Genomic DNA, 21,818 nt, shown 5'->3' with positions numbered 1-21,818 from the left:
CAGACGCCTGTACAGTAATGAGGAGCTAGACACATTCAAAATTAGGGGAAGGTCTTGTGCTTGTGTGTTTAATTAAGGTGTTTTTTACTTCATCTGTTCTCAAAAAGTCTTGACAGACCACAGGTAAGTGTAACTGCATATTTATTGTTTTAATTATGATTTATTGGTTTAATCGCTCTGTGTATCAAAATCCATTTTAAGACAGACAGCAAAAGTGCATGAAAAAAACCTGTTCCAGGCAGCATAATATATTACACACACACACACACACACACACACACACACACACACACACATATATAACTATATTACATTATATTAGATTAGATTACATAGATTTTTTTTTTATGAAATCGAAATTATTTTGACATTGATTGTTTTTTTAGAGAAGCATATCATTATTTATTAACCTCAGTGTATTGTGAGTCTGTACTAAAAGGTTTATATTATTAAATGTTAGCCTATATGAAATTTGTCTATTTTTTTATTAAATATTAAAATATTATATTATAAATAGTGCTGTCAAATGATTAATCACGATTAATCACATCCAAAATAAACGGCTTTTTTATTTACATAATATATGTCTGCGTACGGTGTATATTTATAATGTATATATAAAAAGACACACATGCATGTATATACAGTATTTAAGAAAAATATGTTTATACATTTAAAATATTTATATCTAATATCAATTTTCTTAATAAACATATATACATGGGAATATTTTCTACATTTTATACTGTATGTGTGTGTATTTATATATACATAATAAATATACACAGTACACACACATATATTATGAAAACAAAAACTTATAAATTACTATATTATAGCTTGAATTGTTCAGCTTTCTGGGTCTTGGGTTTAATACTTTTAATTATTTTAACAACTATTTTAATAATATTGCCTGTTAATAAAGGATGGTCTGAAACATACATGAACGGCAAGCATAACATCTCCTGTGCTATCTGATGTGCTAGACACACCTGTCAAATGAGTGGAACTGCATGGGCAGCATGGCAGCAGCTTCCCTCTTCAGGGCAGGGTCAGGGTGGTAGGGCTGGGGCTCAGGTCCTGCCTCCGCCCCCTCCACCGGTGCTGCCACTAAACTCTTCAGGATCTCCTTCACATTGATTCCCTTGTTGGCCTGGCTGATGCTGGAGATCGACGCAGCTGGTTTGAGAACCTCCACGCCAGGAGGCGACTCCAGCAGGGACTCGCGGGACTTCCTCACCTCTGACGACAGTGTGCACAGCAACTCGCTCATGGCATCCGGGCCTCCAGAGCTCCCACCCAATCCACTGGAGTCTGCGCCCAGCTCGGAGCCATTGAGAGCACTGGTGACCTGCTCATCCCCGATGCCAGAGTCAGTGTGAGGCAGTGATCCCTCCAGGGGAAGATCGTCCAGAGGGCTGGCGGCTTGGCGGTCTCCACGTACACCATCCGAGAAGGAGGATGGGTTTTCTGAAATTGGCACACATAAATTAGTGGTCAAATGTTTTGAATAATCATGTTTTTGAAATAAGCCTGTTGTGTTCACCAATCCTGCATTTATTTGACTAAAAATGCGGTAAAAAAAGTATAATTTAAAACATCTGTTATATATTTTAACATATATTCATGCAATAACAAAATAGATTTTTTTTTAGCATCATTACTTCATTACATCATTACTTGTCTTCAGTGTCACATGATCCTTCAGGAAATATAGTTTTTGAAATTAATTTATATAATCTTATATATAAAAGCTGATTATATAAGCTTTCAGTTAATGTATGGTTTGTTTCCAATAGGACAATATTTGGCCGAGATAAAACTATTTGAAAAACTGGAATCTGAGGGTGCAAAACAATCAAAATATTGAGGATATGCCTTTAAAGTTGTCCAAATGAAGTTCTCAGCAATGCATATTACTAATCAAAAATTAAGTTCTGATATATTTACTGTAGGCAGGTCCCAAAATATCTTCATGAAACATACGAGTAAGAGATAAGAGCAGAGATTCAGTCCTTACAGAAGCATTTCAGAGCTGCTTCGCTAATAGAGTTCTTTCCACCTGAGAATTAATTCAATAATGCACTCAGATAAAGCTTTGCAATAATGCCTTGCACACTTAAGTTGATGAAATCCTTCCTGCGGGGAGTAACTGGATGACTATATACAGTAGCAGAGATAATCAGAGCCAGTTAAGAAATGTTGACTGCGTTTAAACACTTAGCATTTGTGGGGTGTTTAAGTGGTAAACGACTAAAGAAACACATCTAGTGAGTATAATCAAGGTCACATGCTCATAATAAAACTTCAGATGTTCACCTGTGCTGGTGGGTGAATTAATCTCATGTCGGATGCTTCTCCCTGATAGGCTGCTGGACCTGCCAATCTCCCGTTGTGGCTCCAGGATGTCCCGGTATTTGGACACCATAAGGACAGAGATGAAGTAGACCACAGCCAGAGCGAGGAACTGAGCCTGTTTACTGTCATCCTGTTGAACACGGAGTACGGTTAACAGTCATTATAGTCATGTTTACATACACGCTTTGCTCCAGGTAAGTGAGTGTCTCACCACGTCTCTGAAAACCACAGCTCGGAGACGATTGATGTCCACGTCCTGCAGCAGTCTGTCTGGGTCTTTGATGGGAGAAAGGTTACGTGGGACGTTCTGTATGACGGTCTGCGGCAGAGAGGATGAGAGAATCATACATCAAATTGCATAATATACGTTTTTATAGTTAAAATATATTGCCTTTTGTTCTGTTTCTGTGTTTCTGATGTGCATTTGATGTGTTTTCAGAGACTCTTTAGTATGTGTTTGTGTGCATACGTGTCTGCTCTCTTGCGTTCGTGCAGGTGTGTGAGTGTCTCACCTTGCTGGCGGACGCTGCAGTCTGTAGGTTCTCCTGGGTCTTGCTGATTGGCAGCGAGGTTTTGCTGCCTCGGTCTCTCTGCCTCTGCCTGCATTCCAGACAGTTCCTCACTGCTACACAACATACTGAGAAGAGGCAAACAGCTTTACTAGAACGTCTGGCTTTATATTCACATCACAGCACACACACACACAGCTACACTGCCGTTCAAAAGTGGGTTGGTAAGATTTTTTTTTATGTTCATGAAAAAAAGTCTCTTATGCTCATCAAACTGCATTTATTTGATAAAAAATACAATAATACAGTAAAATAGTAAATATTTGCCTGTGATGGCAAAGCTGATTTTTCAGAAATCATTCTAATATGAACCTAACATTGTTCATTGATTTTTGTATAAATGGTGATAACATGTTTTCATGATTCTCTGGTGAACAGAAAGAAAATGTATTTAATGCTTCCTTCCTGAATATTAATATACATTTCTTTTTTATATAATATTAAAAAGTCCTTTTGAACGGTAGTGTACATACATAGTCGCATACATAGTAGTTTTCTGGTTGTTCAAACCCCTTTTAAAAGGTGAAATGTGTATTTTATTAATGTCTAAGTACTTTCTTCTATCCCATATTAACAATGGGGAGAGAAGCGAGTGAAGTGAAGAGTGTAAACACTGGGGGTCTTGTTTGTTTAATTGTCCTCACATATTTACTTCTTTTTAACCGCTACTTCACCAATGTACAAAAACCTTGTATATTTAGTCGAAGAACATACAGTGTACCAAAAATGACATATTTGAAATATTTAGATGAGTAAGATAGGTCACACATACCTAATCGTAGACACTGGCGCATTAGTCCTCCGGACGACATGTTCTTTTCAGCCTCAATCTCGCTGAAATTGAGAGAACTGGCAAACACGAGCACATCCACCATGGCCATCAGCCGGCTCAGAAACGTGACAGCCGTTTCTGACGACATGCCTTGGGTCGCTTCCACGTTCTCGAGCTCCGTCTGAGAGGACACACAGACACAGAACCAAAATCCAGAAGTTCAGAAATATATCCTTTATAAAGAAAACACACACTGAGTGATGCTCACATCTATACAGGATTATACTACTGACAATGTGCTGACAAACAAACAGATGTGTGATAGCAGCAAATCAATAATGCCAGGCCAACTTCACATGAAACATGCCTCTCAGAAACATTTAGTTAGGTGCTTAGAAAACCTCACACCACTAGAAGGAAGTGTGTTCAAACCAGTGTGACACCTATTTGAGTGTGAACAGGCAGTGCCATGTGCGCTTAATCTTTGCGGTGGTCAGGAAACACGTCACCATTTTGCAACATCAATATCAAAAGTTCAACATAATAACATGGTGTATTGCAAAGAACAAACCTTTTTGCAAAGCAAAAGAAAACACTGCAGAGTCTTTCAAGCAGAGACAAATATGCTTTTAAAATCTTTTTAAAACCTCTTCTGAAAAATATGGGGTGATGGAGATATGAACGGCTATCTTAAAACCCACAGCTGTGTGCTGAAAAAAACATAATTGATGTTGAAAACTGGGAACATGCTTGTTGCTAGGAGACGTAATAGTGGTGCATAAGAGGTCACGCAGTGGTGAATTGTGGGTATGTATAGGGGCGATAGCTCGGACCCACCTCTGCCCCTGTGCCAGAGCTTCCTGGCAGGCTATTAACTTCATTGCTTTTTGTCCCTTTCTGTGAGCAAGAACCTCCTCGTGTCTTTATGGCCAACACAGAGGGGAACAAATGAAGTTGACATTTAATAAAGACCCTTATAAATGGACCAATATAGCCGGGGGGTCATCATAGCACCATGGTGTGTGCTTATTTATTTAATACAATTTAATATCAGTATCTGTCTGTTTGAAAGCTTTCCATGAATTACAAACGATTATGATTACGAAGATACTTCATCAGATACGATCACTTAAACAGATCATATAACAGAATAACACTAGGTAAGTTTGCACTTTAATACATCCATAATCTCACTCATTTAAAGGTGCACTCAGTTTGTTTTACTAATTAAAACATCAAGGAAAATATATTTGAAATCATGTTGACTTTTTAAATAAGGAAGGCTGCCTTTTTTATATCATACGATACTTACTGGACACTTTAGGAAAGATAAATTAATTATGACTGACCTCAGATATCACATTTTTATAAGAACCTAAAAACTTTTAAATGATGCATTTATAATTCCTCTATACCAAATCCAAGACAGATGGAATATTGGTCAGTTTAACATGAACATGAGTTACTGAGTGCAACTTTGAGTGCAATTCATATAGCATAAATCTTTGGGTAAATAAACTGAATGAATGTACACATAGTCTGAGGCTAAAAAAAGATATAAAAGATGGAAATGATCTGAAATGAACCATACATTTTGATCTATGGAATTAATGGCATTAAAATGCAACATAAAAAAATAAACAAGACTATGAATTGTTAGAGAAGAATAAATAAATTGGAACTTACAGGGTTTGCACTAACCTTAGAACTCTGGACATGCAAAAGAAACCAAAAAAGAGAGAAACAGGGAAGGGAAAGAAGGATTTAGAAGCAATACAGACAACAAAAGGATACAAAAGCCCAGAAAAGCTGCTTAATAAACAATAAAGTCAGTCAGAGAAAATTTCCGAAAAAGCTGTAAGCATGTTTGCCAGAAATAAAAAAGGTTAGATTGCAGGTAAAATGTCAAAGAACACAGGAGAAGAAAGCGGGAAAATTAGTTGACTGTGTTCATGTTTAAGATCTCAGGGTAAAAGCGCAGACAGAGCATGAAATTTGACATCATCAACAGGAAAACCCAGCCACTAAAAGTGGTTTAAATTCAATGTACTGATGTGTATATCCACTAGGGGCCGCTCAAGTGCCACTTACAGATGGGGAGGTGGCAGCAGAGAGCAGAGGAAGGATCCCGCCACACGCTATAATGATGTTATCAACCATCTGAGAAATGAGGTGGATGGTGTTGTGGACAAATATAATGTTCTCGTTACTGTTTACGAAGTCCATGACCGATTTCGTAGAGTGGCTGAGAGAAAGAGAGAACAAAAGAAGATAGCAGTGAAGCAAGACCATGTAAAAGCATATAACATTTTCATCTTTTCAGAGTTTTACTGTCAAGTAACACAAAAGAGGTTAACAGAGAAACAGAGTTTAACATCCTGGTTGCCTCTAAAACAACCAATCTGATTTTACAGAGAGGGCAAGGAGTAGGGTTGGGGATCAGGGGGTCACAAAAGATGTTCCAGGACAACACAAGACGTTCAGCTGGTAAGAACTCTCATACCTCCTCCACATGTGAACGTCACTCTCCAGAGCGAACAACAGGTCAGTGAGAAGGCGCTGATGCATGGGTGACCATTTGAATTCTGGGATACGGAACATGGTAGTGCGAGGGCCGGGGCTAAACTGCCGCCGCTGTTCTTCTGTCATCGGCATGCCCCGGAAGCCCAGATCCACACGGAGGTCCCTCTCCATCTGACCCGACATACGACCATGAAGAGCCTGCAGGAAAGCACGAAGATTTGATTGCTTGTTAGTTCATTACAGCATTCATTTGTTTATTTAAATGTCCTGGTTCTAAACGAGACTGAGAATGAACCAATTCTGAAATGTAGAAAAGTGATTGCAATCGTTTTTTACAATTTCAGTTGGTTTCATTACATTGTAAGGTTTCAGAAAACTGATGAGAAAAGTCATATGGACAACATTTTTGGAGCTTAACAGCATCTGCCCCATTCTCTTTCATCCATGGAAAAGGATGTTAACAGGAAGCTGGTTGCTAGTCACTTGCAGGTGATCATGATATTATTGTCTGCTCGGTCATCAAGATATGCAAAGCGAATGTAGGCAGCCACGCCATTGTTTTAAAAAAGTCTCCATTTTGGCACTGAAACACAATCCTGGAGTCTTCAAACTAAAACATGCTATTCATCGTTTTAAAAGTATCAGTCGAAAATGCTGTAGTAGTGTAAATGACAGGTGTAACCATATCAAAAGTTATGCATTTTAAAACGAAAGCGCACTAGTGTAAACGTAGCCTAAGTCATACAGGTTTTGCACAACATGAGGATACTGTAAGTAAACATTTCTGAGAGTTACCATCAGTGGGCAAATGCAACCAATGATAAATCAAATCAAAGACAGAATGAGTGATCCGCACCTGTGTGGTGGCTGTAGTCTGAATCTTCTTCATTTCTTTGTCCTTTCCATCGTCGGATCTCTCTGTGTCTGAAGTGGTGCTGGCTGCATCACCTCCGCTCTTTCCTGCCCTGGCCTCCCCAGCCTCCTGCTCCAAACACTCTGCTGTCCTGGCTGCAGCCTGGGCCTCGGCTTCTGCCAGTGTGCTGATGTCTGCCAAGGAGCTCTGCAACTTAAACCCATCATCTTCTGTTAGACCACTTGGGGTTTGAACCAGGTCTGAACCACAAGAAGTCATGTGGGCTAGCAGGCTGAGGTCGTCACTGGCGCTTGAAGTGTGTGGAGCTGCTGGACAAGGGGGCTGTTCAGGGCTGGGCAGCACCAGGGGCTCCGGCGACGCCAATGAGGGAAGCAGCTTCTCATCCACCTTGGGGAACAGGAAGCCATTGTTGCTGGGAACGCTGTCCTTTTCATCTGCAAGTGTGATTAGAGGACCCATGTTCCCATCATCTTCAGTTAAACCCACCACAGCGCTTTCCTCCTCTTTGGGGACAAGTCTCCCATTGAGCTTGTGAACTACTGCACAGTAGGCGCTGTCCAACAGCGAGTCGACTTCCACCAAGGGACCATTCTGCATGCCACCTCCTCCTCCAAGAACCTCCGGGGACAGATCCAGATCATCTAATTTAACCTCTGTAGCCTCCACCTTCTCAGCTTTGATGTCTACCAGCAAGTCATGAACTTCCACACGAACCCCCGCGGCCGACCGTTCGGCTTCGCCCTCTGGACCTTTGGTCTCTGCCAGCAGGTTGCGAGAGTCTGCATTTTCTCCATAGTCTGCCTCGCTCTCTGGTGTCTGCGTCTGAGACGTGTCATCGATCTCGCGGATCTCCAGGTTTCCGTTGACAGTGGTGGGTTGGGCAGAAAGGCCGGAAATTGTGCTGACAGACCCTTTCTTTCCTTTCTTGATGTTCTCTTCCTCTTGTCGTTGGTACTCCTCGTACATCTTTGCCAAGTACTCTTTGTGTGCCTCGTAGGTCACCTAAAGAGGTGGGTAGCAGTGTTGAGAGTCTAACTTGGTGTTGGTCTACTTTCCATGCAAATTTTTATTTTATCATCTCCACCATTAGATGGATTCAATTGGATCATTGCAACATTTATCCAATTAGAGAGAAAAAAAGACTTAACAGTGATTAACTAAATCAAATGCTATTGCTGTTAGCATGACCAAAAGACAAGGCCAAAGAGTGGAGATGGTAAAAATAACAACCGTTTCATTCATCACTGACATAAGAAATGCATTAAAACCATTAAATGTGATATTACGAAACTAAGTGTATCAAGAAAAGCGCTAAGAGCTGCAGATCGGCTTGCTCTAACCTTGGAGTGGGCGATGGAGAGTGTGTCCACCCACACGCGCCAGCCTCCCCACTCATACTTGATGGCATGGTAAAGCAGGATACGGAATATGTTGTAGACCATTTCAGTGATCTTCTGCTCCTCTGGGTTCTTTGGGTTAATGTAGCCCAGAGAGAACATCCAGTCCTGCCACACTGAGCACTGCAGCAGACACCTACACACATTACAATGACACCATGATGCCAATTTAGACAGAATGGACTAATTATTCACTCAAACAGAATGTTTACTGATGGAAAAGCTCTGGGGCTAAATTTTACACCACCTGTTTTAAACAGTGACTCGAAAAGATACATAAATGTGCATACTCATTTCCTCTATTTTTGCATCTAATGCTCATTTAAAGTTGATCTTCCAAAACCCAATAACTTTAATAACACTGTTGCATGTAATCTTTTGAACACTTGAAAAACAAATATCCATGTCTATTTTTTGTAACATTAATGTTGTGATTTTATTTTGTATTTCTATTTTTTTTATATCGTGCAAAATGCTCAAACTGTAGTAAGCTATATTATAGTCGTATGACCTAATTATTATCCCATGTTTAATTCGTTCTAGTATAGGAAACCTAAAAAACGTTACTCACCATAATCAGAACTAAATCAAATCTAAACTTAGAGAATCACTCTGTAAACAAAGGCTGAACGTATCAGAACCACATAAAAACAAACAGCCTACGCAAAATACTAAAGAGGGAGCGCTTTATGATTGCTGGAACTTGCTGGAAATACTCCTTCACTCTTGTCATCTTAGATTCCAGACACGTTTGCTCACTTCAGAATGCCGGGCTTGTTATGGAATACAAAAAACAAGCAGTCCCACTTCACCACTGCTAAAATATGCATTGTGATTTTGGTATGCAGTTGTAACCATGGCAGCAGCTGACTGAGTGGGCTTGGGTGCATGGTGCGCCATGGGCTTGTTTAGGATAGAAATGTGCAGATACACACACACTCAATGTACCTAAATCTTACTAATGAGCAAATCTAAAAGTCTAACCTGAGTCCAACAGGTTACAGTCAGGCTTAGCCTCCGCAGGAGCCCACGAAACAGAACAATGCAGAGAGAAAGCCACTTCAAATCTGCATTCCTCCATGCATTAATTATGACGCTAATTGATTTAATAGGAGGGAGCATCTACCCCACTGAGAGGGGGACGCTAAATGCTTCTGATGTCTGCGTACAGCATTACTGGAGCATCTGCATATGTCTGGATTTCTGTGGGCATGTTTGTATGTAAGAGGGGATTTGTCAAACTGTAAAATTACTTTCTCTGTTTATCTATAAATATTAGGGTTTGTCTGTATGCATGTCAGGTGTTTTCTCATAAAAGGTTAGAAAGGAAATGCCTTTTTGCTCAACAGTAAAAGCTATGAATTGCTTATGAATTTGCCTATTGATATTCTAAGGTAAATTGTTTTCTATTGGCCATAACATGAAAAAAGTGTGTATGTATATTAAATGGGAAAAGAATTTTCCTAAACACAGATTTAGTATTCACCACTAGTGTGTACAAACGGCTTACCGTCTGTTCTCTCTGCTGTTGCTGAAGAGTTTGATCATGTCGGACAGGAAGAGGCGTCGTACTTCCATCAGCTCGGCGCTGGGGGAGGAACTTTTAAGCAGCGTCGCCACAACCTTCAGAATCACTGAGAAAGTCGAAAAGAAAGAGAGAGAAATGGAAAAAGGAAGGCGAGCTTAGATTTCGATCCAGTGTGTGTTGAAACTGATCTGGTTAAATAACTAGAAATGAAACGAACAACACACACTTACTTGGGTTTTGGATCTTGACTGTAGAATCGGGTTCTGGGTGAGGCTTGTGCACCACCTGAGTGCAAACCTGTTCTGTCAAGATCTACATGAGACAAAATTCCGTTCGATTAGACCAGAAATCAGTTTTCTGTATATGTTATTCAAATAAACTTAATCGACCTTCTTATAAATATATTAAAAATAAGGTTTCAGGGAGAACACTTTCTATGACGCCTTAAAAATGTGTAATAAAAATACATACAAATGTAAATAATTCATATTTTTGCTAACACATTATTTTATATATTCTATTCTATTTTAAAACAACATATTCCTGAATTACCTGGAACTTGGATATAAATTTTTTAATAAACATCAGTGTTTATCATAAAGCTGTTTCAGACTCTTTTCATGCTTTTTACTCTTGGTAAAATCACTACATGCATAGCCTCTTGTTGCTCATTGTTTTAATAACTGTGGCAATACATATTTATTAATAGATTTAAATGATTACAATGGTTATACTAAGGCATCATAATTTATTAAAATGCACTTAAGTTTATTTTTCCCCCTCATTCTAAACTCGTTTTACACAAAGACATGAATTTGTCTTGTTCTTGGATGATTCTGCTTCTAGTAAAAATAGATCATGGTTAGTTATTATGATATATAGAATTTCTATAATGGCACCGGTAACTGAAAATGTTTGCTTCGTTTTGCGAGATTCTCCATTTGTGACAGCTGCCATATCCCTAAGAGCAAAACATACTGTGTGGACCTTTAGAAATACCTTTATAATGGATTACTGTATATACAGAAAGTGTTTAACCTAGAACCGTTGTGTGCAGACAAGTGTATACCTCATAGAGTGTGTTGTAGGTGGTGATGGTCACAGTGCTGGTGTGCATCATTAGTCGCTCTCCGAGCAACGTGAAGAGGCTGTGTGTGTGCATGATCTCCACCTTCCTCCTGTACACAGACACACACACACAGAGCACAGGGGGAAGTGAGATAAGAGGCGCACGTGTCATGTTGTTTGCGGTGACATTGACAGTGCAAAGGCAGGTATAAACTCACTCACTGGTTCAATTTTACCCCACAGCCTTCCACACCATTAAGATCAATGAGGAGATGCATGCTACTGGCACACTGATGTGATTAGAAGTGACACCGCACTCCTCAAGGGCGCACACACACACACACACACACACACACACACAGCTGTCAGTGGCCCTCTTACAGCCTTTTCGGAGACATCAGTGATCCCGAGCACATCAGTCAGGAGGAGGTGGCGTGACAGCACAAAGATGCGTATGACAAATTAATATGCAAAACACTGATACACACAGTTATGCAAGTGTGTGTGTCTAACATAAATCTACCTTAATTTCCTAAATTTCTGTAATAATGGAAATATGACATTTGGGTTAGACTTTATTTAAAGGTGTCCTTGTTACAGTTTAATTATATTATGTTAATTAACTACATGTACTTACAATATGGTTAGGTTTAGGATTAGGGTTACTTGCATGTAATTATGCATAATGTAGTGTTATTATAATAGTTAGCACATGCAACGTGTAACAAGGACACATTCGATTTTAGAAATTGATGCTTTCTTCTTTATTTCATTCTTTCTTTCTTATTTATTTAACCCTTTATGCACTTACATTTTTGGCTCTGCCTTGCCGGACACATGAACTGTCAGAACAATTACTCCAGCAGTATCCCATGTGTTTAACTCTTCCTGTCAGACAGCTACAGAGCACTCATTCTCTAAACGTGCTCTCTTCCCCTGCTGAAAGGGCAGGTGCACGCAGCCGGGCCATTTCTGTCCATGCTGTAGCTTTTGAACTCCTGTTGTAATCAACCATGCAGTACTTTTTCAACTGTGTGGTAATCAAAGGGCCGATTTTTATTAAAAAAGTATGCACTGCATAAACTCAAGAAATTGAAATGATGAAACTTAACATGACAATTACCCACACAGTAGGTATGATCCAGGCAAGGTTTCTTTGCGTGCCAACATACCAAATTCAACTTTGCATGCTCATATACAAGTCTTCACACAAATGTTTTGATTATTAACACTCACTTGTGTCCAAGATGTTTCAGGAAGTAGCCGAGAACTTTAAGAGCTTGGACTCGTATACTCTCGCTTTTGGAAGCCAGGAGCTTGTAGATGACTCTGAAAAGTAACAGAGATTCATTAATTGTGGGAAATGTGGTTACATGATTGAATAACCGCAGATTTGCATTCTGTGTTTGCACTTTGAGAAATCTAGATGGTTTTCTACTCACCCTCGTATCATTTTAAACCTTTTTTCATTTTTTTCACAAAATAAAATTGTTTCAGTTTTTATTGACTTCCATTGCATTTTTTTTGTCCATACAATGCAAGTCTATTGATTACCAACATTCTTCAAAATGTCTTCTACTGAAGAAAAATGTAATTCGGAACAACATACGGTTGACAGAATTTTTATTTTTGGATTGACTTTTCTTCCAACTATAGAAGAATTACGAGAACAATCTTGATTACATATTTAAATCGACTGACAGCCCTAGTAATAAAATACCATAAAGATACCCAGAGGGTGTGAATCCATGGGGAGGGCAGTTCAAACAAGTACTTAAGTCGCTTGCGATGGGATGTGAAGCGAGAGGGAATGTGATTGATGCAGCTGTGACAGCCCAAATCTATTTCAGTTACATAACCGGACTACGCAAGAGCTGTTTGTTCCCGAGGCCTCACCGTATTCCATTCCTCTGGTCGAAGGCAGGGATCATGGAGGCAGGGTGCTCGGACATGAGCGCAACCAAGAGCTGGAGCACATCATGGATGTTTTCATCCTACAGGAGAGAAAAATGAACAAACAGACATTGAACCGCACAACGGTAGACTGTAATGATCCACCAGATACCCTTAAAATGTCTGGGTGTTATATAACCCTGCGCTTAACTAGCAGTTTTCAGGATTCATTTGGTGTTTTCAATCAAATGGGTGCAGTGATGGTGCATTACTGCAATTTCATGGGACTCAATCAAAGCATTAATGCAGCTTTCAGGATCATACTAGAGCCTTCCTGATGGACTCAAATACTTCTGCAATTCTGACACCTCTGAGTGAAATATTTCAGCCTTCCAGACAGATTTAAGCAGCTTGTTTTTTATTAAGAACACGGAACAAAGTTTCTTTAATACAAGCTAAAGAATATTAGACCACAACACCTCCGTTTATTGATAATTGTTACCTCATGCATGGTTAGCAGGTAGTTTAATATGCTCTGCAACTCATCTTCCTTCACTCCTCGGTCCTAAAAGGAAAAGGAACACTTTAATTTTTCTAGTTCAAATTTGTACACAGATTTATAATTACTTTCGAAAAAAACACATAAAACACAAATGTAACAGACACAAACAAAACGTCAAACTGCAACAGAATAAATAAAAAATTTTTAAATGTTAAAAGAAGCAAAAATGTGTATAAAAACACAAACAAACAAATAAACATTACCCCCCCCCATAGGAGTTATGTTATAAATTAAAATAATTAATAATAATAAATAATGACAATAATAAAATTCAAACTTGTTTAATGCATGATGCTTGAATTAAAGGTTCTAAAGGCCCCTGATTAAAGGTCTTGCAATGTTCAGTATTTCTTGCATGCTATGGATATTGGTTGTAAAATGTTTTGTCTTCTGAGGGCATACTTTGATGATTAATTGATATTTAAGTTGGGTATTCCAAGGTTCTGAATGAAAAGGAAAACATCTGATGTTGCGGGTAGCTGCTTTAACATTGAATGAGACTCATTGTTTTGTTTGGTGAAGTGAAGGGCATTTGTGATGGATTGGGGCCACTATCACAAGCGGCTCACAATGCTAATAACTGCACGAAAAGCAAGGAAATGAGGAAAGGGGGCAGAATATAATAGGAATGAAACAAAAAGGCAGCGGCTAAATGAAAAAAAAAATGCTGCTTGGCAACAACATCATGGTTCTCAAAACAGGACAACAGCCTATGCACATAACACACATTGCTTTGTGTCGAGCGATGATCCATAATGCAATTATCTCTGTGTTGGCCCCATCAAGCCGTCTGTATTGTTTTTATACAAAAGCAAATAAATAAATTTCTACATGACTGCCTTTCAAACTGGATCAAATTTCAGGGAAAAATTTGGATGAATTGTGTTATTTTAACAAAGCAAACGTGTCTTCTCGCTGTCACTGCTTGGGAACTAATGCATTTTATTCAGGCTGCCCGTATCATTGCAATGACATGTCAAATAAAATCAATTTTGAAGAACAAAGTGCTGATGCACATAACAAGGCAGAGCAGAGATGACATGGAAGATGTTATCATATGTCTCAAAGACGTTTCATTATAATGTATACTTTTTTATATAGTTTTTTTTTTCTTTCTGATATAGTCTTTGATCAATGGATCAATCACATTTGAAATCAAATTCAAAATGCACAATTAAGAAAAAAAATGTAAATGATAAAAAAAACAATATGCAGAAAAATAAGAATAAATAATAGTTTACACAGCATATTATGCTTACACTCTTTCAATGTACTATAGTTACACAAAATGTTATTTATATGTATATATATATATATATATATATATATATATATATATATATATATATATATAGACACACACACACACGTATATCATTTTATAATAATATGTTTATATATAATATGTCACACTTTACTTTACTTTGCTATCCTTATTTACATAAAGTAAAAAAAAAAAAAAAAATTTAATTTGATTTTATTGGATGACCAGTCCACTAAAGTGTATTAATGTAAGGGAGGATAGCAAAATAAAGTAAACTGACATATTTTACCCAAAAACCTCGACACTTTGACCTGACCATGTTTTGCTTAAGTGTTTTTCTTTAATTGCTAATGGGACCTTTTTACACCACAGACTGAACAAAATGATGTATTGCTTGGTAACTGGTTGACCTATATTGGTATGATCTAATTGGATACTTAAATTTGACAGATGACTGCTATTCGTCCTTATGCATCACATACATGTCTAGTAAAGTTATCTGACATTATCAAGATTAATTTGTTCTGGCACAGTTTAAAATGTGTTAGTCATATTTTATTACCATTTACTAAACTACAGTGAATAAACTGTGAAATGTTGAAGGTGTCTGAATAAATTGTAGTTGGACTATATACTATAATGATTTTGTACTGTCTCACCTTGAGAATGAGCTGTTTGAGGAAAAGAAGCATGAACGCCCGCAGGGATATAATCTCCTTCTGAGAGGGCCGTGGACCATCTGTAAGAAAACACAGTGATTTACAACAATTACATGGGTTGCACACATCTAAAATCATAATAAACACCTGCGTATGGCAATTAAATATAAGAGAGATCCTTCATATATTTAATATTCAATTTGAGTCCTAATTCTACGTTTAAGATAATGTTGAAATTAGCTGTATTAGTTTAGTATATTTTACAAAACTAACAGCTAAAAATCACAGTGATTTTCACGTAACCCAGCTATTAATGAACAAACAAAAACTTAATAAAAAAAAAAAAAATGCTCAGGGACGAGGGAAAAGCCGCAAGTCAAAGCTCCAGGTTTCTTGCAATTGGTAAGAACAGAATTCAGTACAGCGACACACAAAGCCCAAGAAAAACAAAAACAGCACTTACGATGCAGCTTAGGGAATACAAACCCCTAAACGACACACCAACCCCATTTCAAACCACACAACCACCCTATTTCTAGCTCTCTCTTACCATCTCTTTTTTTACAATCTCAAACTATCTTTCTTAAATAGACACACATGCATACTCCTCATCTTTTATTGAACCTGAGCACCCAGACGTTACAAAGCTGCCATGAAAAATTCACATCACTTTCTGTATGGTAAGCCAAAGTGTAACAGAAAGCTCAGTGGACGTGTGTGATGTAATGAAGCAGGTCAGCGGCCTCCCCATCTCCAGCCATCAGGTGTGTGACGCCATTGCCCTGCAGTTCAGCAGTCTGTGTGTAATTACACACACAAGCGCTCTGCTGCGTACAGCGTTTGTACTCTACAAACATGTTCAAGGTCTACTTGTATCCATTGTACATCCCTTGACCTTTCCCAGCTGCAATGATTTGGTGCAGTGAGAGAACTGATGCCCGGGTGCAGAGGAAGAGATTTGTTTTGGATCAGTGCATGTGTGTCCCAAAGTGTTCAGCAGCATCCCAAGGGTCAAAACAAGGCCAGTTGAGATGATCAGTCAATGCCTGTTATCATCACAGATCCGATGCATATGCAAGAATACAACAAAATAGTTGTCACGGACTCTGGCAAGACAAAATGTGCTTACAGATATGCAAATGAATGCTTTGTGAAGAAGCAATTAGAAATAGATTAAAGCTGTTTTTGTCTGCCAAAAGCTTGTTCATTTACATATATTTAATCATTTGACTTTTAAAATACAGTTAAGTCTAAATTAACACTATGTTACATGGAAACAAACACACTCGCTCTATGGGTGACAGACCCGTGCAGCATCATGGGAAGGGCAACAGGGTTGCCATGGTGATACAAGCTCTGCATCTAACAGAGATAAGCAGGCACAAGTCACAGTGTTATCTGAAGTACACAGGGACGGGAAGAACTTATCTAAATAAGCCACTCAGTACATCCACTATAGAATATAATGGACAACATCCAAAAACCGTAGCATATGCACAGTTTTTACCAAACTAAGAATCCAAAAAAAATATATATATATATTTTAAATGACCTTTGTTCTCATCTTCACTTAAAGTACATCTTTAAACTTTCTAAATGTAATCTTTGGTAATTCTTAAAATTAATATACATTTCTCATACTGTACTTTCTATGGAGGATTAAATTCACTTACAACAATTAAAACTTTTTTTTTGTGTGTTTTGCTTTTCATTTACTTTACTTTACAAATTAGGCCAAAATGTTAATATCAGTGCATCGTTTATATATATATATATATATATATATATATATATATATATATATATATATATATATATATATATATATATATATATATAAAACAAAGTTACTTTTGTTTGTTTTTAGTAATTTAAAATAGCTCAACTAATAAGGATGCACACAAATGATCAAAAGTGAGAGGAATTGTAACAATTATTCTATTTCAAATGAATTATGTTGCTTTGAACTCTCTGTTCAACAAACCTTTCAACACTAATAATTAAAATAACTAGAAATGTTTCTTAAGCACCAAATCAGCATATTAGAATGAATTCCGAAGGGTAATGTGAAAATGAAGACTTCAGCTTTGCCATGAGAAAAATAAATAACATTTTAAAACATAATCAAATTGAAATTGTAATAATATTTCACAATTTTACTGGTTTACTGTATTTCAGATCAAATAAATGCAGCCTTCCATGTCAAATTTTGAACAGTAGTGTTCCTTTGCTGTTATCATGTGATTAGTGTTTTGTTTTTCATTTGTACACTATATACAAAACAGTATTTATTCAGAATCAGCAAGAACATTTAAATGTATATCAATGCATTTAATATATAATACCATTTTATTTGCTTCTTTCCCATAATCAAATATCGCACCAGCATTTTGCTGCATTAGCTTTTTAAATACATTTAATATTTTAATTTCACATGTAAACTGAGGATAATGAGAAAAGTATATAAGCTTGTCAGATCATTACTGCTCACAGCCGACTCAGTGAAACCCATCACGAGGCTGTTATAGATGTTGGATGCTACAAATCAATCACTTCAGACTTTAAAGCATCACTATACCATCTATCTAACGCAGAGACTCACCTCTGGGAATGACAGGCCAGGATGGAGAAAAAGAGAGATGGCAAACAGATGGAACAGCTGACAGATTTTGCATGTGGCATTTGGGAAAAACAGTGAAAAGGAAGCAGTAACTCATGAAAGAAGAACTACAGCCGGCAAGAGAATGAGAAAAGAAATAAGAGAATGAGAAAATGGGGAAGGGCAAGGAAACTGGGAAACACTGAAGACAGAGACAGAGAAAAAGTCATTTAGAATGAAGATGAGCACCAAGAGAGAACAAAAGTCTGAGGCACAAAAGTGCACAGGATACAAAAATAGACCGAGACAGAGGGGAAAAAAAGAATGGGCAGAGTTTCAAGATTCATTCATGCATAATATTGCTAGCTGTCTTTATGTAGACACACAATCCACCCTAACACAACATGGTTAGAGTGTGTGAAGACTTCTGAACCGCTCAGCTGTTCCCAGAACATGTTTATTTCCTCGGTGGTATTTTGAGATCTCACCATCTAGGGATTTCATTAAGGCAAATTTAACTACCTGATCCTGTAAAACAATGGGCAACTATTCAGCACAGTATAACTTTAAGGGTAAAAGATTCCTGTGAGGTGGTAAACTCTACAAATAGACATGTTTGAAGACTCACCCAAGCCTTTAGGGGTGATACCGCTACTTTCCAGGGGGTTGCTGGCCCAGTAGTAGTACTTGAGGGTGTGCATGAGCTGCAGGACGGTGCCCACACGACGGATGGTGCTGTAGATGGTGGCGGTGCCAATGAATTCTGCCGACAGGTAAGTGTAGAGGGAAAGCTGAACCTGAGAAATAGAAAACGCACGCAGTAGTTTATATGATTTAAAATGGACTGAAATGAGAGTGACAAAAACAATAGTTCTGGTCCTAGATTCTGATTGGTCAATATAGACTCAATGCCATGCTTACATACATACAGTTAGTTTACGTCAAGGAATATTCCTTCTTGCAGAAGGATGATTTGTAATTAAATGCTTAATAAAATTATTTGCATAATAAAACATTTGAATGCATATTTTGTCTTTAATACAACAATATCATTTATAAAATAATACATATCGATTTTTAAATAAACATTTTCATACATAAAAACATTCATAAATATTTCTTATTATTATTGACATTGCTGCTGAATATTTCTTTGAAAACCCCAATAAATTTTTTTTCATTATTATTCTAAAAAAAAAAAAAAAATTGTAACATGGCTTTACTGTCCCTCGATCAAATAAACACATTCTTCCTCCAGCTGAAGCAACTGATAACCTTTTCACAAGTCAATGAATAAATAGATCTTAAAATAAACAGCACGTCTGAGTTAGATTTTTCCTTTTCACAGTTGTTCCTGTGAAAAAACCCTTCTCCTGAAGCCGTCCCTGTGGGAGCCTCACACACATACTGCACACACATCTGTGTATCACACATTTACACACAGCTATGTCTTACACTGATCAACACGGACATGCTAATTAGGCTCAGGCTTAACGAGGCTGCTGTGGAAACCAAGTTTTATCAGTGTATTAAATCTCATGTTTGACCCAGCCTGCTGATTCAGGACATTTCCCCCCTAACCAAATTACAGCTTCATACGCAAGCAAGTCAAAGATAAAGCAAGAAAATCAGGACCTTATTATGACGAGTTGAATCTGCGAAGCTTTTTAAATTTTCTTATGAAAATTTAAGCAATACCCGAGCAAATTTCACTGCCATGCTATAGGTGTGAAATCTGCGTCAATCTATAGCATGACTTTTTCTTTTTCCATAGCAGTAATAATTCATATATCTGCTTCCTGTACTCAAGCCTTCAGTACATCTCTCTCTTTTTCATTCCCTCTGGATGCTTCTTCGTTCTCTCCATCATAAAGGGCTGTAGTCGCTGCAGGATATTCACTCCTCTGCGTGGATGGGCGAGGGAACAAAAGCGGGTGATCGTTTCTTCCTGCAGTCATGTTTCCTAGGTCATTATCCAATAATTGAGCCCCTCTGCTTTTGCAGAGGAATGAAACCTTTTATTATTATTTTTTTTTTTACAAATTTGTCGATGCAAAGCTTACTCACACATTTCACACTTGACCGACAGAAATATCAACAAACCCGATGTTAAAAAGTTGGGACACTGCACAAATTGTGAGTAAAAGAGGAGTGGAATAATTTACAAACGTCATAAATTTTTATTTTATTCACAATGGAATATAGATAACATATCAAATGTTCTAAGTGAGACATTTTGAAATGTCATGACAAATATTGGCTCATTTTAGATTTCATGAGAGCTACACATTCCAAAAAAGTTGGGACAGGTAGCAATAAGAGGCCAGAAAAGTTAAATGTACATATAAGCAACAGCTGGAGGACCAATTTGCAACTTATTAGGTCAATTGGCAACAAGATTGGGTATAAAAAGAGCAGAAGTCAAGATGGGCAGAGGATCACCAATTCCCCCGATGCTGTGGCAAAAAATAGTGGAGCAATATCAGAAAGGAGTTTCTCAGAGAAAAATTGGAAAGAGTTTGAAGTTATCCTCATCTACAGTACATAATATTAGAGTTGGGTCCGAGTCCACCTTTGTCGAGTACGAGTCAAGACCAAGTCCACAAACATCGAGTCCAAGTCCGAGTCCGAGTCCAAAAGGGGCCGAGCTGGACTCAAGTCCGAGTTCTTAAAGGCCGAGTCCGAGTCGAGTCCGCCCGAGTCCAGAAAGTAATTAAATTAAAAAAGAGTATAAATTGGTATTGTACATTTTTACATTCTATTAATATTTTAACCTTTCAACCCATTAAACCAATGGCAATGTAAAAATGTAATAAAAAAAAATACCACTGTTACATCTAGTTACATCTTTTATTTTATGTCAACAGAACTAGTTTCCTATCAAAAAAGGTTTCAAAGGTTTTATTGTATTACAAGTGCATGAAAATACAAATGAACCTATTTTATTATTGTATCACACTATATTGTCCTCCAGTTAAAGATGACATTTCAGTTATTTAATGCCTCTCCCCCACATTTGACAGAGGTAAAGTGCAGCCAATGAGGAGATCCTTAATGATGGCATTATGAATTTCTTGTTGTCTTGGAGAACTTGCATCATAAAGTTGCATTGCTTGTTTGGTCAGTTCTGGTCTTGCAAATCCTGCAATGCTGAGCTGTGCAGCATCTGTTGGTTGCTGCTGCTGTCTTTGGTACTCGGTTGCATCGGTTTTCGGATCACCAGTACACTGAACCGAATACCGTTTCTTTCGGAGGCGTCCGATTTGAGAACCGATGAACTGATGATACTGCGCATGCGTGTAATTTTTCAAGTATTTTGTTAAACATCGGAAAGTGTGATAAAACTATAAAAAAAAAATATATATATATATATATATATATATATATATATATACGTTTTTTTTTTTTTTTTTAAGATCGGGGCTACATGTTTCTAATCTGTATATTGTAGATTATGTATGGGCCAAAGGGGTTTTCAGGGAAGTTAGACAATAATTAAGACTCTAAAGACATGTTTAATATGAATAAGGGATGATTTATGAAATATCTGTACTGTATTTAAAGTTAATGATGACAGATTCACAAACTGCCGGTATCAGTTTTTTAGATCATCAGTAAACTGAACCGAAAACGGTTTCTTTCGGACGTGTCCGATTCGAGAACCGAGGAGCTGATGATACTGCGCATTCGTGATTCAGCATGAAGCCGAATGACTCACAGCGCGTCTGAACCGAACTGATTCTTTTGGTGAT

The 21,818-nt window shown here is 37.8% G+C and overlaps 1 protein-coding gene across 4 annotated transcripts in view; it reads right to left on the bottom strand.

The window, feature by feature from the left end:
- nbeaa (neurobeachin a) overlaps positions 1-21,818 on the bottom strand; it is a 60,568-nt gene that overhangs the window by 17,953 nt on the left and 20,797 nt on the right. For 3 of the 4 annotated variants that reach the window (XM_026274021.1, XM_026274023.1, XM_026274024.1), the window contains exons 12-29: positions 18,695-18,863; positions 15,468-15,547; positions 13,485-13,547; positions 12,986-13,083; positions 12,326-12,418; positions 11,091-11,199; positions 10,252-10,333; positions 10,004-10,127; positions 8,437-8,629; positions 7,079-8,098; positions 6,203-6,420; positions 5,791-5,944; positions 5,386-5,409; positions 3,700-3,880; positions 2,871-2,995; positions 2,570-2,677; positions 2,320-2,488; positions 993-1,470 (exon numbers count right to left, since the gene is read on the bottom strand). In XM_026274021.1, the coding sequence (XP_026129806.1) occupies positions 993-1,470; positions 2,320-2,488; positions 2,570-2,677; positions 2,871-2,995; positions 3,700-3,880; positions 5,386-5,409; positions 5,791-5,944; positions 6,203-6,420; positions 7,079-8,098; positions 8,437-8,629; positions 10,004-10,127; positions 10,252-10,333; positions 11,091-11,199; positions 12,326-12,418; positions 12,986-13,083; positions 13,485-13,547; positions 15,468-15,547; positions 18,695-18,863 (3,488 nt within the window). The remainder of the gene's footprint in view (positions 1-992; positions 1,471-2,319; positions 2,489-2,569; positions 2,678-2,870; positions 2,996-3,699; positions 3,881-5,385; positions 5,410-5,790; positions 5,945-6,202; positions 6,421-7,078; positions 8,099-8,436; positions 8,630-10,003; positions 10,128-10,251; positions 10,334-11,090; positions 11,200-12,325; positions 12,419-12,985; positions 13,084-13,484; positions 13,548-15,467; positions 15,548-18,694; positions 18,864-21,818) is intronic. The other variant, XM_026274022.1, reaches the window with a different exon arrangement.

Source organism: Carassius auratus, chromosome 10 (assembly GCF_003368295.1).
Source record: "Carassius auratus strain Wakin chromosome 10, ASM336829v1, whole genome shotgun sequence".
Classification (NCBI taxonomy): Eukaryota; Metazoa; Chordata; class Actinopteri; order Cypriniformes; family Cyprinidae; genus Carassius; species Carassius auratus.
Note: the sequence above shows the minus strand (reverse complement) of the source record. Positions and strands in the feature narration are given on the sequence as shown.